General features: G+C 37.7%; 1 protein-coding gene across 1 annotated transcript in view; it reads left to right on the top strand.

Moving 5' to 3' along the window:
- LOC137406741 (KICSTOR complex protein SZT2-like) overlaps positions 1–15,537 on the top strand; it is a 136,864-nt gene that overhangs the window by 38,570 nt on the left and 82,757 nt on the right. The window contains exons 22-23 of the mRNA XM_068093375.1: positions 3,861–3,973; positions 5,536–5,692. Of these exons, the coding sequence (XP_067949476.1) occupies positions 3,861–3,973; positions 5,536–5,692 (270 nt within the window). The remainder of the gene's footprint in view (positions 1–3,860; positions 3,974–5,535; positions 5,693–15,537) is intronic.

The raw sequence follows: 15,537 nt of genomic DNA, 5'->3' as shown, positions 1-15,537 counted from the left end.
CCAAGAGCCGGAAACAAAAACGCTTGATTCCAAACAAACCCGATCGACATACTGATCTCTAATGGAATATTTTTTCCTCGCTCTCAACATCTCACTCTTTTGCATTTACTTTACTTTATTACAAAAAATCACTGGTATTGTAGTTTCTTGTAGAGAATTTTTTCTTTTTTCAAATGGTGTATAATACAACAATCAATTTCATAGCGACTGCCAATGGGAGTAATTTTTGTTGGTTAGTGTTGCGGCCTCTCCATTATAACTTATATAAAACAATAGTGGGCGCGGCTTATTTGTTTGGAGCCGTGCGAGCTCCGATATGCGCATCCGTTAACAGCGAAACTCTGTGAAGTTATACAGCTCTGTACTGGCAGAGTCATATAGCTTTAAAAAGTCTCGCGACTAAAACCGGAAACAAAAACGTCGGATTCCAAACAAACCGGATCGACATACTGATCTCTAATGGAATATTCATACCTCGCTCTCAATACCGCTCTTTCTTGCATTTACTTTACGTTTAAAAAAAACGTTATTAGCAGCTTTTTGTAGGAAATTTTGTTTTCTTTCAAATGGTTCATGATACAACAATCAATTTTAAAGTGACTGCTAATGGGAGTAGTTTTTGTTGATTAATGTTGCGACCTCTCCATTATAACTTATATAAAAATAGTAGGCGTGGCCTGTTTGTTTGGAATCGAGCGAGCTCCCGCATACGCTTCTGTTAGTCGCGGGACTCTGTGAAACTATACGGCTCTGGGTCAACTCACCTCGCATAGGTCAATTTCTCACACATTGGTCAACTCGTTTCATATAGGTCAACTCGTCTCACATGCGTCAACTCGTCTCACATGCGTCAACTCGTCTCACATGCGTCAACTCGTCTCGCAAGCGTCAACTCGTCTCACACGCATCAACTCGTCTCACATGCGTCAACCCGTCTCACATGCATCAACTCGTTTCACATATGTCAACCCGTCTCACATGCGTCAACCCATCTCACACGCGTCAACTCGTCTCACACGCGTCAACTCGTTTCACATATGTCAACTCGTCTCACATATGTCAACTCATCTCACATACGTCAACTCGTTCATACACAACTATGGCTGGAGCATTACGCGAATTCCACGAATTCTTAAGTTTCTGTTTTTCTTGCCTGCAACACCCGTGCACATGGAACTTGTCTATCTAGTTAAGTTTTGCAAATTTTTTTACTGTGATACGGACTGCCGCAACATTGTTACGCCTCGTTCTTGTATGTCTCCCGAGTTCTCTCAAGATGATCATGAGCATCACGATGATATTGTGCGACGTTTAAGGAACAGCCATATCTGTTGATAGCGCAGCTAAGCTCTGTCACAAGAAGCAACAAACTTAGGCGAAAATCATTTAATGATTTTCCATATGTGACTAGTGTTGAAGATAAATCGAAGATGAAATAATTAGACAATAAAAATCATCATTCATAATATCTGTTATAGCGATCAAAGGCCTAACTCACATTATGTTTGATGACCATACCAAATAATTTTACTGATGATCACATGAATAAGCTCTTTGTCTCAAGAGGGAAAAAGTTTAACCATTTTACTGATTCCATTTGTTTACTAATCTACAGTTTTTGCGCTGTCAATGATATTCATCAATGCTGCTAAGAAAAACTGAATCAAATGCATAACCTTGGCTGACATGTAATGGGTGGAAGCAAAAGGAAAGTATAACAACTCCTTGATCATACCTGCAAATTATTGTAAATCACAACAATTAAAAATGGTATAGTAATCATGCAAACGTTTAACCAGTTGAGCTTGGCTCAGAACGCAGATCCTAGGGTTGTGTTCATTCTCATGAATTCTGTTATTCATGTGACATCACGCCCCAGGTGCGAGGGCTTAGGAAATGTATGTGAATGAGGTTTAATCTGTCAATGACACATCTGCATTTATTCAGCCGCTGCTGTATCTACCCTGTGGTGATCAGAAATACAATCCTTTGTTTACACATTTGAGTCCAGCTACCCTTATCAAAGTAAAAGTTTGTTTAAAAAATGTTGCTGCGCGACGCAGGCCCTCCTGGTATTTACACCAGGCCAACTTATCGCGGGGCTGAGTATTGTGTTTTATCTTGTAGACTTTTATCTACTACACAAACTTGAGACCTCTAGTGTTGCTATAAATTATGCTGTGTGCCAGCAATCATATAATGAGCATATGAGCTTATGAGATTTTGTGTTAGCCTTATCTCAAGTGCTTATTCTTTGACACTCACATTGCAACAGTTTTACCGTGCAGTATTCTATGATAACTAAAGTTATTGCCATATTAACTTTTAATAATTGTTGTGAGATTATTCTGTTCTCTTTACTAGAATATCTCTATGAATCATTCTACTTGTTTTTGGGACATAATTATCCTTAACAGCTTTGTGTCTATCAATCAATTTGAAGTTAGTTAGCGCATTACCTTTTCCTGCAGTTGAAAGATAACGATTTGTACAAATGGATATAGCACCCAAAAATATGGACTAGTGATATGAATTAGTGCTGGGCACGGGTAATAAAATTCGTTGAACTTGTGGGTTTATCTTCTCTCGAGTCTCGAATAATAGAAATTTTGAGCATTTCGATCCTGCGGTTTTGGGTTTTGACTTGCGAGTTTGGGTTTTGGTACACGAATCTATCGAGTGGATTAGACAAAAACTCGGTCTACTGCGCCTTGCGCTCTAAGCACTGTTTAACAACCCGCCTGTTAACGCTGCGAGCACGAATATCTGTCGATAGAAAATAGTAAAACATAATAAATAGAATAGAATTATAATTGCATTGTAAATTTTAAGATGTCTGATGTTTAGAAATTTTAGACATAAAATCCGTATCAACAAACCCGATACCCGAAAAACTCATTGGCCAAGAAGTACTCGTGCCAAGCACTCCCAGCTACTCGATATTCGAAAAACTCGAACGGAAAGGGCGAGTCTAAACTTGTTGGCCAAGAAGTATTCGTACCCAGCACTAATATGAATGTCAGTTGGTCTACCAATTGTAATTCAAACCATTTAAGTGAGTAAATAGGGTTCAAGACTTGACTGGCTAAAAAGACCTTTTTTATCTGCTTTAAATGCAGAAGTCGAACAGCAGTAGCAGCTAATCCATGTATATTTAGAATTGTGAGAAATCGAGTGCAATTGCTTTTATGTAAACTATATAAGCAGATTTCTACCGTGTGGTGAACACCTTGTTAAGAAAAGCAGAATTATTTTACAGGATGTTGCAGTAACAAGTATGCGCTTAGCAAATGTGCACACACTCTCTTGTAGGGTCTTCTACTGAATATATCAATAGAATTAGCTGCTGATGCTGGGAGTTGTCTCTTCCCAACTAAAACCGCAAATAGTTAATCGACTTTTATTTTTTCTTTGCTCTTTTGAATATATCAAAGAAATTGTTTTTTTTCAGCATTTTTAAGGAACACTAAATAACATGTTCATTTGGGTAATACATGAACCTGAAAACACGTATTAAATGTTTGCTGCCAAATGCTAGTAAAATTATAACAGTCCATTCTAGACTTGATCACATTACACGCAAAGCTATCTACTGATAAGGATGACTGCTCGAAACCGAACAAAATGATGGTTTTTCCGGATGGTGCGGCAATTTTTCTATGTAGTTTTTCATTGCTTCATGAAGCCTAAAGCTGAGCCACTAATTTTTTTGCTTTTACCCATTTGTGCCACTTAAACATGTGACATACGTCTTGACCAACATTACCAAACTCATTACTTCAGGTTCACCATTGTTGCCTCTAGTCACACTTTTAATATTCCATTCTCGAGCCCAGTTTTAAATTTTCAGTTTGTTTTAGAATGTAACGGAAGGTGCAGAGACTCAAATACCCAAGGAAGACCAAGAATCCCTGTCCTGCCTTGTGCAATACATAACCTTTCCACCACAGAGGCGCGCAAGGCTACAGGATGGGTGGGTTGAATAAAAATTCATCTATAAGATCTTCCTTGGAATTATCCATAAGTTTTATCATTCCACTCTCTATACACATTGTATTACATGTTTATACATTGTATGGACATGCGTATGTCCAATATATTGGGAGTTAGTTCCTCTTGCTGCTGAAGATATTTCACACAAAAGAACAGATACTGTTGTATTTGCCACATGAACAATATGTTTTCAGAATAGAATGTCTTGTATTATATATGTGAGTTACTGGTGTATGGTTCTATATCATCTATGAGTTGCTAGTCTGTGGTTCTATATCATATATGAGTTACTAGTCTGTGGTTCTATATCATATATGAGTTACTAGGCTGTGGTTCTATATCATATATGAGTTACTAGTCTGTGGTTCTATATCATATATGAGTTACTAGTGTATGGTTCTATACCATATATGAGTTACTAGTCTGTGGTTCTATATCATATATGAGTTACTAGTCTGTGGTTCTATATCATATATGAGTTACTAGTGTATGGTTCTATATCATATATGAGTTACTAGTGTATGGTTCTATATCATATATGAGTTACTAGTGTATGGTTCTATATCATATATGAGTTACTAGTCTGTGGTTCTATATCATATATGAGTTACTAGTCTGTGGTTCTATATCATATATGAGTTACTAGGCTGTGGTTCTATACCATATATGAGTTACTAGTCTGTGGTTCTATATCATATATGAGTTACTAGTGTATGGTTCTATATCATATATGAGTTACTAGTCTGTGGTTCTATATCATATATGAGTTACTAGTCTGTGGTTCTATATCATATATGAGTTACTAGGCTGTGGTTCTATATCATATATGAGTTACTAGTCTGTGGTTCTATATCATATATCAGTTACTAGTGTATGGTTCTATATCATATATGAGTTACTAGTCTGTGGTTCTATATCATATATGAGTTACTAGTCTGTGGTTCTATATCATATATGAGTTACTAGGCTGTGGTTCTATATCATATATGAGTTACTAGTCTGTGGTTCTATATCATATATGAGTTACTAGTCTATGGTTCTATATCATATATGAGTTACTAGTCTGTGGTTCTATATCATATATGAGTTACTAGTCTGTGGTTCTATATCATATATGAGTTACTAGTCGGTGGTTCTATATCATATATGAGTTACTAGTCTGTGGTTCTATATCATATATGAGTTACTAGTGTATGGTTCTATATCATATATGAGTTACTAGTCTGTGGTTCTATATCATATATGAGTTACTAGTCTGTGGTTCTATATCATATATCAGTTACTAGTGTATGGTTCTATACCATATATGAGTTACTAGTCTGTGGTTCTATATCATATATGAGTTACTAGTCTGTGGTTCTATATCATATATGAGTTACTAGTCTGTGGTTCTATATCATATATGAGTTACTAGTCTGTGGTTCTATATCATATATGAGTTACTAGGCTGTGGTTCTATACCATATATGAGTTACTAGGCTGTGGTTCCGTATCGTATATGAGTTGCTACTGGATAGTTCTGTACAAGGTATGCGTTTGCAGGAGCAGTGAGAGCGATGGTGAAGACGAGATCCTTGAATGTGGGGAACTGGTCATGGTCACGGAAGTCTGGATTGAGCCACAGCATGGCTTTGTAGCCAACAGCACTCCAGAACGCTTGGATTATGATGGTTGTACCTTCTACAATTGGCCTGACAAGGTAGGCTTTAGTGAACGCATTCAACTGTGTGCTCTTCAGTAAAAGATAATAATACTGGTAACATGTTTTTAAAAATCCAAGAAAGAAATGCTATTATTATTATTCCGTCTCAAAAAGTGATAAAATATTAGCAATATATTTTTCCAGCAGATATTGAACCTCATTCGTACCAATAACGATTATCCAGAGTCATGTTGGCTTCTAGTTGCATGATTTCACTGTTATTTCGCAAACACTAGGGCACATAGCAGCTATCAGGCGTCTGCCCGAGCCACTAATTAGGAACATCGAGTCATTTCTATTCTTTTTCAATAATACTCAGCCTCGGGAATGAGAAGGCAATAAAATTAATGTTGTAGGTCACAATGCATCTTAGATTGTTGCTATAGGAATTTCTTCCATTACCATAAACTGGTGTGGTCTCTCATTCTCAACTGTCAGTAAAAATTGCGGACTTTGACGAGACTGTCCTTTACCCCAGTGGCCAAGGTGCACCCTTCCTTTTTCTTTCTTACGCAGCGCTTGCTGCTGGAATTTCTGGCTTCAGTTGTTCATAATCTCCTGGGCTATGGGAATGACACGAGCTAAGATAGAGCTAGTAACATAATTTTCTGTGTGTGGTATGTTCATAGACGCGTATCATCCATGTTGCAACAATAGTCAGGCGTTACTGAGGTAACAAACTCAGTACCTAGCACCTCTGAACAAATTGTCAATTGAGTACTTACATACTCACATATGCATGTCTTGATCTCTTGATGAGGGATCTGCAATCTCCTGCCTTGATCAGGAATACTACCAGTTGGTCTACATTTTGTTCTTAGTAGTGTCTCCTTTTAGCCCCATTGAATTTGCCTGGTTTTCTTAGTTTTTTGGTATTGCGACTCCTAACAACTATTAATCGCTCCGTAATGGCTGACATAAGATGTTGCCAGCGGATATTTAGGAATGCAGCCCAGACCACTGTCTATCTTAGAGCAGTTTCCTAACTGTGTCTCAAGATACACGAAGATGTTTTGCGTGCTGGCCAGCCGGCAACTGACAACGAGTGACACTCTTGTAATGCGACACTAACAGTAATAACAGTCCTGACCGTATCATATACACACTGCAATTGTTTACATTCACTCATCTGCTAAATTTAATTTGGACAGCTTACATCCGAAACATTACCGCTGCCTAAACTGACAGGCAGCAGGACCTTCTTCAGTAAGACTGAGATTATATTATAGCGCACATCACCATATGGATTCTCCAAATTTCAGACAGAGTTCTTACCCTATTTGAGGCAGCTTTTAAATTCTACTTCTTGACAGTAATATATCAGTTGTGTGATGCATCTTAAGTCAGACCGTTATTTTGGCTGATGCATTCTCCAACAAGATTCACTGGTTCTATTTACTCATGGATCACTCCAGGGATGGTCTCTCACGGTCTGATTGCGTTATGTCATTGCCTCTGTCATCATCTCAGCTTATAGTTGTTTGCGTTTTAGATTAAATTTATCTATCTAAGTATTTTACAAGGCCCAGACTTATTCAACAGCTCATCTATTCCCTCGGCTGACTAAATGGTTTAGTCAGAAATGAAAAATGCTTTACTAGAAATGCTGCTCATTCTGCCATGTGGCAGTTTCTGCATTGATTAATCTATATGGGATTGACATCATTTGCTGGTTTGCAGTGAAGCAGATCTCGAGTTCAAAAATGACCCTCATTGGCCTTTTTGTCTTCACCGCTATACTGTATGCACAAGCCTATCATCTTATACAATTATTTATAAACACTTGGAGAGTTCTCATGGAAAGCTGTAAACTAGGTCAATTACCGGTGCTCCGATTGCCATTTTGCCTCCTGAATGAAGGTCATAAATATACATCAGCCCAGTCATCAAAAGCAAATATCAATCAAGTTCAAATATCAGTTGTTTTGCTAAAAATATATTTTATGTTGACAAAAATATTTCAGAATTCCAAGACTAATGTATAAATAGTTGGCTAACCTATCTTCTACCATATCCAATACTAGTAACTGATAGCATCACATCAACACTACCCCTGGGTTCATTCAACAGTTCACCAGCCTCAGGCAACGTTCACAAATATAGTATTCTGTATAAAGTGTAACTGTAGCTCTGTGCACTGCACACAATGATAACCCAGTCTATGGCATAGAAATGTGCACTGTTTAACGTTATAGTTATAAAACCCACTAACAGTGATAGCTTCAGGTAGCACTACTGACTCGCTCTACTGTATTCATAATAGCCACGCAAGAAGTTGCATTCATGTTATACCGCTTTGTGATCTCTCCTGTGAAAATGGAATAAAAAGACAGACTCTCCTTTGGTTCAAGTTATGTAGTGATTCATTTTATTGAGTGCCATTCAGCAGTGCTGATGTAATGCTGATGTAACAGACCTTGTGGTCATATATCCTTATTAGTTAAGGGTTAATAACACTTTCTGCAAGAACACTTTCTATCAAAGACTATGCTTTGTATTTTATATTTTTGTGACACATTCTGACATGCCTCGAAGTATTACGAGTGAAATATAGTTGCCGTTGTTACCCGTACTGCTAGGGAGTGATCCAGATTGGAGGGCTCAACTAAGGACACCATCTAGGAAGAGAATCGTTCTTGGCCTGCTCTACGAGCAAGTCGTTAGTTAGATTGCCTCCAAACGACTCTCGCGTGAGCGGTTAGACCGTTTAAACAGAGCGGAGCATACCACTGCTATTTAGTCTATAAGGCAGCTTTTTGATCTTTTCTTTCCAATTGGTTATTTTATTCTGCTACAAATGCAATATGATTGGAATAAATATAGCCCTAATTGTGGTGAAACTTTTGTAATTGAGTGAACATATCAATAAGTTTTAATATTGTACATGTATAGAGATCAATTGATGCCTTCTTTTATGTTGGGTGCAGATGTTTTAGCTATATAGCAGGTTCCTATCTTGTTTTAATTTTTGATTCTCTTTGAAAATTTTGCATTTACTTGTACAAACCATTGATGCATTATGCATAACATAACCTAACTATGACTTTCTATTCACAGACTGACCAGCATGAGCAGCCTAGCTAGCCAATTGTAAAATAGCATTTATTATCGCTGGTTAGAATGGTGCAGTTGACTCTAGTCAAATTTAAATCTACCAGATAGCGTTATAGTCATTTGTTTGCTTGTTACGAATGACTATTGTATGTCCCATATTCTTACCATTATCTTGAAATGAAAAATTAAGTAACTGAGTGCAAACCTACTTATATAACTTTGAACATCGATTTCCTTTTGTGGTGCTTACAATGTACGTAACAGTCAACCTAAACATTGCTGTTAAACTCGAATAAAACATTAAAACTTTTAATAGGTCTGAAGACAAAGAAAAGAAATTTGCATTTAATAATAACAAAATTAAATAAAGTCAACAAATATTCACGCACTTATACATTAACAATTTCATTTTTAGAATACTGGAACAACACCTGTCATAATTCTTATAGTAAAACTAGCTGCGATGTGTTAAAAATTTTAATCAGTATGAGATTGGTAATATAAACTTGGCCGTAGCCGAAAGATAAAATTGAAACCTTGATAACTCGACGCAAACATATAACTAAGAAAAATATATTTCCTTCCCTGTTGAACAGCTAAACAGTACTCGGTACTTAAATGTCACTGTCAGACTCACAGCCAAATGTTAGCAATTTTAATCCATTTAAGAGATCGATTTTTGTGCAGTGTGTAACAAACTGTAGAAATAGCAACACTACTTGTTCTTTTATCGCTGTACAATATAAATTATGATGTCTATGGTAAGAATAGTTTTATTAGTAATTGTGAAAAAAACTGTCATTTATGCGGTCATCTCATGTAAGACTAGTTATTTTGCGGGTTGTTTGAGATTTGTTGTTTGAAGCGCTTCGTGTGGCATGGTGACACATAGAGAGCCTCAACGGGATATCTATTTTAATGGCGTTAGCCTTGCAAATAGCTCAAGGTCTGATAAGGCCTGTCCTATGGGTAAGGTATAGCAGACTGTTTATGCCTTTCTGATCATAGTTTGTGCTTACTTAGATATTCGGAGTCTCAGTTCCGTGACTACAAATCTGATGAAACGCTTATTCATTTTATTTCCTAATGCATTTTCTTTGTCTCATTTTTACCCTGGCATTTTTTCATTTAGGTCATAGCTAAATATAGTACCAATATCTACATATTCGTTCATCTAAAGTGCTGCGAGCTACTTTAACTAGATTTTAACTAATTTTGGATCAGGGACTGGCAATTGAGTTTAGAGTAGGGTGACTAGCCAGTCAATAATGTTTAGTTTGTTTGTCAAACTCAATTCGTAGTTGCTTTCTATCTGACTCATTGAGTCATATGATTACATTTGTTGTAACCATTTCGGGTGAACTTCTGTCACTGTTTACTCCGCAATGACCAGGAAACCAACAAATAATGTATTGAAAACTCAGACATCTTTAAGGTCACGTTTGAATCACTGTTTCTGTTGTGCAGATAATGCAGGTTTGGAATTGTGTGCACATTGTGTTACCGTGCAATAAGTGTTTCAATGAACATTGCATGTAGCGGGTGCTTTGTTGAAAAATATAAGAAACTCTTTAAAAGAGGTCATAGTGGCGCACTCCTGTTTCATCAAATTAAAATAGGAACGACTGAAGTGTGGAAAATGTTTACAATGGAACAGCTCGTGCTACATTTTTTTGCGCATCATTCGCAAGCCTGAAACATTCGATAAAAATTGGCGAGGAACAAAACTTGCTTGACTTGCAGGTTTTTGCCATTTCAATCTTGCAGATGACGCGAACTTGCGAATTAAAGGGGGTCATCAAAACATAGTGACTGTTGGGTCTATGATAAATCTATTGTTTCAGGGTACATCTATTGTTTCATTATAAATCTATTGTTTCATGATACATCTATTGTTTCATGATAAATCTATTGTTTCATGATACATCTATTGTTTCATGATACATCTATTGTTTCATGATACATCTATTGTTTCATGATACATCTATTGTTTCATGATACATCTATTGTTTCATGATACATCTATTGTTTCATGATGCATCTGTGATTATATGATACATCTGATTATATGATACATCTATTATTAACATACAGGTGATATACTCTAGGACACTTATGTATTCGCCTCATCTAACTTTCGCGTTTTCGCGGAGTCATACTCTCGCGAAAATTTCATGAGCGAAACTAAACTATCATAACGAACGAGTGAAAACGCGAAATTCTATAGCCTTGTTCATTGACAGTCCAAGAAACAAATGGCAGCAAGCGATCAAATTGCATCATCGATATCGCCCACACAATTCTACCTGCGGTTCACAATTACAAACTAGTCCCAAATTGAAAAAAAAATTTTACCAGTGAACCGGACTTGAGGAATCTAATTATGCTTGTTCCGCTGCATTTATTTTCACATCACTATATTTTCGCACTCATCAGAGCTGCGAAATTAAGTTGCAGCGAAATTTTACTCTGTATGCTACTCACGAAACTAAATACTAGCGAAATATAAGTGTCCTAGGGTAGTCAGTAGGCAGCAGAATAAGTAATCCTGTCATTGTTTGCATGGAATAGGCAAAATTTAACCATTTGTTATTTAGACCTGTGACTTGATGGCTTCGGCTTGAATTCTTGCATGTCATTTGATGTAACAGTTCTACATAATCTATAATACATTCTTTATAAAGTCCAATAAATTGTAAACTTTGATCTGTCAGGCTTAGGGGGTGTGTAGCTTATCTTCAAGCTCATGCCCCTCAAGCTCTTCCTCAATTATTGCTATCATGGCTCTGCCTCCTCCATTGTGCAAACAAGGGGCGGTAACGTATAATGGGATTATCAGGCTGAGATGGAGATAGCTAACCATTTGCTCATACATTTTGACATACTTTGGGTGATGACAGTTATACTGAATCTTTTTTATGTGCAACCTTCAGTCTTTTTTGTTCTTACATCATTGGCAACAAATAATACTAGTGCACTTCTACATTTTTCTCCATTTGGAACTCTATTTATTTTTGTCAAACACGGCTATTTCTAAGAAGCTTGGAAGGCTGCATCATGAATATCAATCACCAAACAGCACAATCCTAAGCGATGCGATTCTGTGGCTATCTGTTGAGACTCTCTCTTGCATACACTAGGCCTGTTTGGTTCGGTGCTTGATGTTGCTCATGCAGCTTTACACATATTTGAGAGCGAGTGATTTTCTTTTGAAAAAGCATCTAATGTGTATAAATATACATGGCTCTTCCATGAGCATCTTCTCTCGTTACTTTAGCTAGTTAATACTAACGTGCCTATTGACTGCGGCTGCCCGTGTAGTCAGGCTTGTCAAGCCGTTGAGCAGAGGATTGATGGCTCACTCGCCGAATCAGGAATAAATTGTCAATTTTATATCCAGAGAATCCAGTATTTTGCGGGAAGCTCGTAGTTATCATTAAATGCAATTAATTCTATCCTTTTCATCTCAGGAAGTCTTTTTCATCAAATGTCCTACCATTACAGCATAAGAGTGGTTTAGACCTTACCATGAACTAGGCTACTTTTTGATATTCACCAGCTGGTATTTCTATTCCTGTTCTTGATATGATCAACGATATGAAATTTTACAGAAGTATCTTTTCTGTGATGTCACCTACTCAAATAGGGAAGCGAGCTTTTTTGTTCATTATCTGTGATCCCTTGTTTGTCACAAAAGATCCTTGCTTTGGATTTCTTCAACTTGCCTCTCCTCTGCCTTTTTTATAACTATCTGTGGTTGTGAAAGCTAACATTACGTGTCCCTGGTGGACATTGCCAGCAATGGTGTTTGGAGCTGTTAACAGTGGGCATGCAATCTCTTCGATACACTATAATATGATTATATTGGTTGTTGCTTTGAAAATGGCCAGGAGATTGTGTCAATCTGTAGTATTCACTGTATGAGCTGCCAAAATAATATTTTTTCAAATACAAACTATTTCTTAAGTATTTTATTGTCTCATTTTGCAGTTTTTTTCTTTTGAGGTTGATTTATGTCTTATCATGGCTCATTGCTTGTGGGAATACTATCTACTCTATGTTCTGGCCTATCTTTGCGATTGCAGCAAACCAAGGCGCACTAGCGACTACATGCGCTAGCTCAATTCCGAGTTTCCTTCTGCTGGACATGACCTCCGATTCTTCTGCTCTCTCATTTTTTCCATAAATATGGGTGTCTTTTGGCCTGTTTGCTTGTCAGATAAAGGGAGGCGTTTCAGTCCCTTTGAACTTTTGATAACCAAAACCTCCCCTTCAAACAGGCTCAATTGAAGATAGCGGACAATAGTTAGCAAGTTCTCAGTATGTGCCACATCTATCTTAGTGGGTGTTTTCTCCTGCTCCACTTTTGACTGGCGTGTACACAATGGCTAAAGCATTATAGAATCTCTTATCACCAACCTGGCAGTGATTGAGATATGCATTAGAATTTAAATGGAGCAAGTTGTTAACCAGGAGTCTCATTCGGGCTGCATAGCCGCTGCTATCAGCAGGTGGTTAATGGTAGCGCAACTGACTAGCTGCAACAGTTTCTTTGGCACTTTCGACAGCTGCCAGCTTGTCAGTTGGCTATCCATATTGAAGGCCATGTTCAGTTGGAAGATTGATTCTGCCAGTGCTGATACACATGTCAGATCTAACTCTTCCAGCTTAGTTTGGCTCATCAATTTCATCAGCCACACTTCTATCACTCTGACCGACTGAAGGGCTTCACCGGATGCTGACAACAGTTCGTTTCAACAGCCTCATATTAATCTCTTAATTTTTGGTGTTTATGGATTATACTTTGAAATTTTATTCTTTGCATTGCTGGCAACAGTGGTTATGTAATTGATAGTTGTGTCCATCGTTCATGACACTTATTCATGCACTTGCGCTTTGCTCCGGTCATTAGCGCACGCAGCATGTTGGGATGAGTGTTGCCTGCATTTTAATTGGATGGAATGTTGAAGCTAATAAGGTCAAAGTTGATGGGCTAATAGAAAGGAAAGCTAAGCGTTTAGAGAATGCAGTGACACATTTTCAACCTCAGCTTTAGACTGCTCGGTAGGTACGCGGAGGGCTTGTCAGACTCTTGTTTTTGCTGTTTTACTTACACATTGCTATCGGCAAAGAAGACCCGTGTCAAACTGGTTTATACACATAATTATTCCTAGCTCTGTAATTCTTGTTGAAGCGCTTGAATGTGTTGTTGATCTGTCTGTCCTGTGTCATGATTGTGCTGACTAATTCCATTGAATTTGGGTCATACTATTGTTAGCCTAGTTGAAATCCACTAGTCAGTCACTGTTTGACAGATTGTAGTCATTGCTTGCATAGATGATTTGGTTGTGGAACAGAGGGAATGTTTGTATTCCTTTTTGTTAAATGCTTGAATAGTTTCAACTGAGTTTACAATGTTATCAGTATTTAGATGCCATCCTTGGCTCGAGGCATTCACTACAGTCTATATAGCTCAGTCAAATTCTCTTGGTATCCGCTTGCCACCTCACAGATCTGTTCGCTGTTTCTTTATCGTTGTTTGGGCACTTAGCGCGCTTGGCCACAGCTTGCGCTTATCACATGGTTTATGGAGGTTTCTAGAGAACGACAGTTATCGTTGTGCAAACGTGGTAACCCAGTGCGATTGGAGAGAAGCTTAGAGCCTGCCTTATCTTTGCTTGTAAGTGGCTGCTTGATGAAACTTGATGTAGGCAAGGATCGTGAGAAGTTTGCAATGCTCGTGTTTGTGACAACACCTGTTGGTTGACATTCGAGGTGGTGAGCTGGCAGTCACTATTCAGTGTTCAGTCTGAAGCTATGCTTCCAACGTGAAGGCGCACTATGTTGAGACTGTGAAAAGACAAGGTCTGGGAAAGGGGCAGTGGAGACGTTGGAACTCCTCATTGTTGCTAATAGATGAGATTCAACTCCTCCAACTGCTTCCTGTCCTATACAACACCAGGGCCTCGAAACGTCGTCAGACCTTTCATACATCGTTAAGTAGTGTTTCTTCGGACACTATGTACGGACTCATCGGTAATCGATTACTGCTAGTTGTAAGGTTGTACATTTATTCAAGTCTGATTTTCCACCGTACTAGTTTTTTTCATTCATTTCTATTATTTAAATATGCTGATGCTCTCTGGTTACATAAAGCATCATCTTAGGGTCTAAACCCGGTAATAAAAACTTGAATAATTACTATCACATGTTAACTAAGATTTAGCATGCGATCATAATTAGGTTAGTAAAGATTGTTGTATTTTTAATTAAATTTTGATGCTGAATCAATCATTTATATGAGGTTGGTTGCTCTTATATTTTGTCAAAGTTGATATATGGCTTGGCCTGAGCTTATTTATGATAATCGTCCTGTATGCAAAGTCGTAATACTCGTAATAAACAATCTTACGCAGATGAAAAATTCATCTCTTTTCATTCAGTCACTTAGTTTGTTTTGAGTCGCTGGGTTCGTGACTGCTCGTCACGTCTGTCATCCAATGACATGTTTCCTTGCATTTGATTTGAAATGCAAGGTTCAGCTGAAGAGGCTTTCATATATTTGCATTTATGATCAGATTGAGTGTTGCAAAACCAAGCTTGTGACTTTAACTGTTGAACTACCAGCTAATTATACCATTCATTTTATTGTAATGAGGAATATCTTGAATTTGGCCACCTTGACGGGGAAGATTGTTGCTCTAGTTAAAGCCTATGCACACTACCAGCCATTGTATGAGATTCGTTGCAAAAGCTTTTCGGCAAGCATAAACTTTGTCGCACACCTT

This window comes from Watersipora subatra, chromosome 1 (genome assembly GCF_963576615.1).
Source record: "Watersipora subatra chromosome 1, tzWatSuba1.1, whole genome shotgun sequence".
Taxonomy (NCBI): Eukaryota; Metazoa; Bryozoa; class Gymnolaemata; order Cheilostomatida; family Watersiporidae; genus Watersipora; species Watersipora subatra.
Note: the sequence above shows the minus strand (reverse complement) of the source record. Positions and strands in the feature narration are given on the sequence as shown.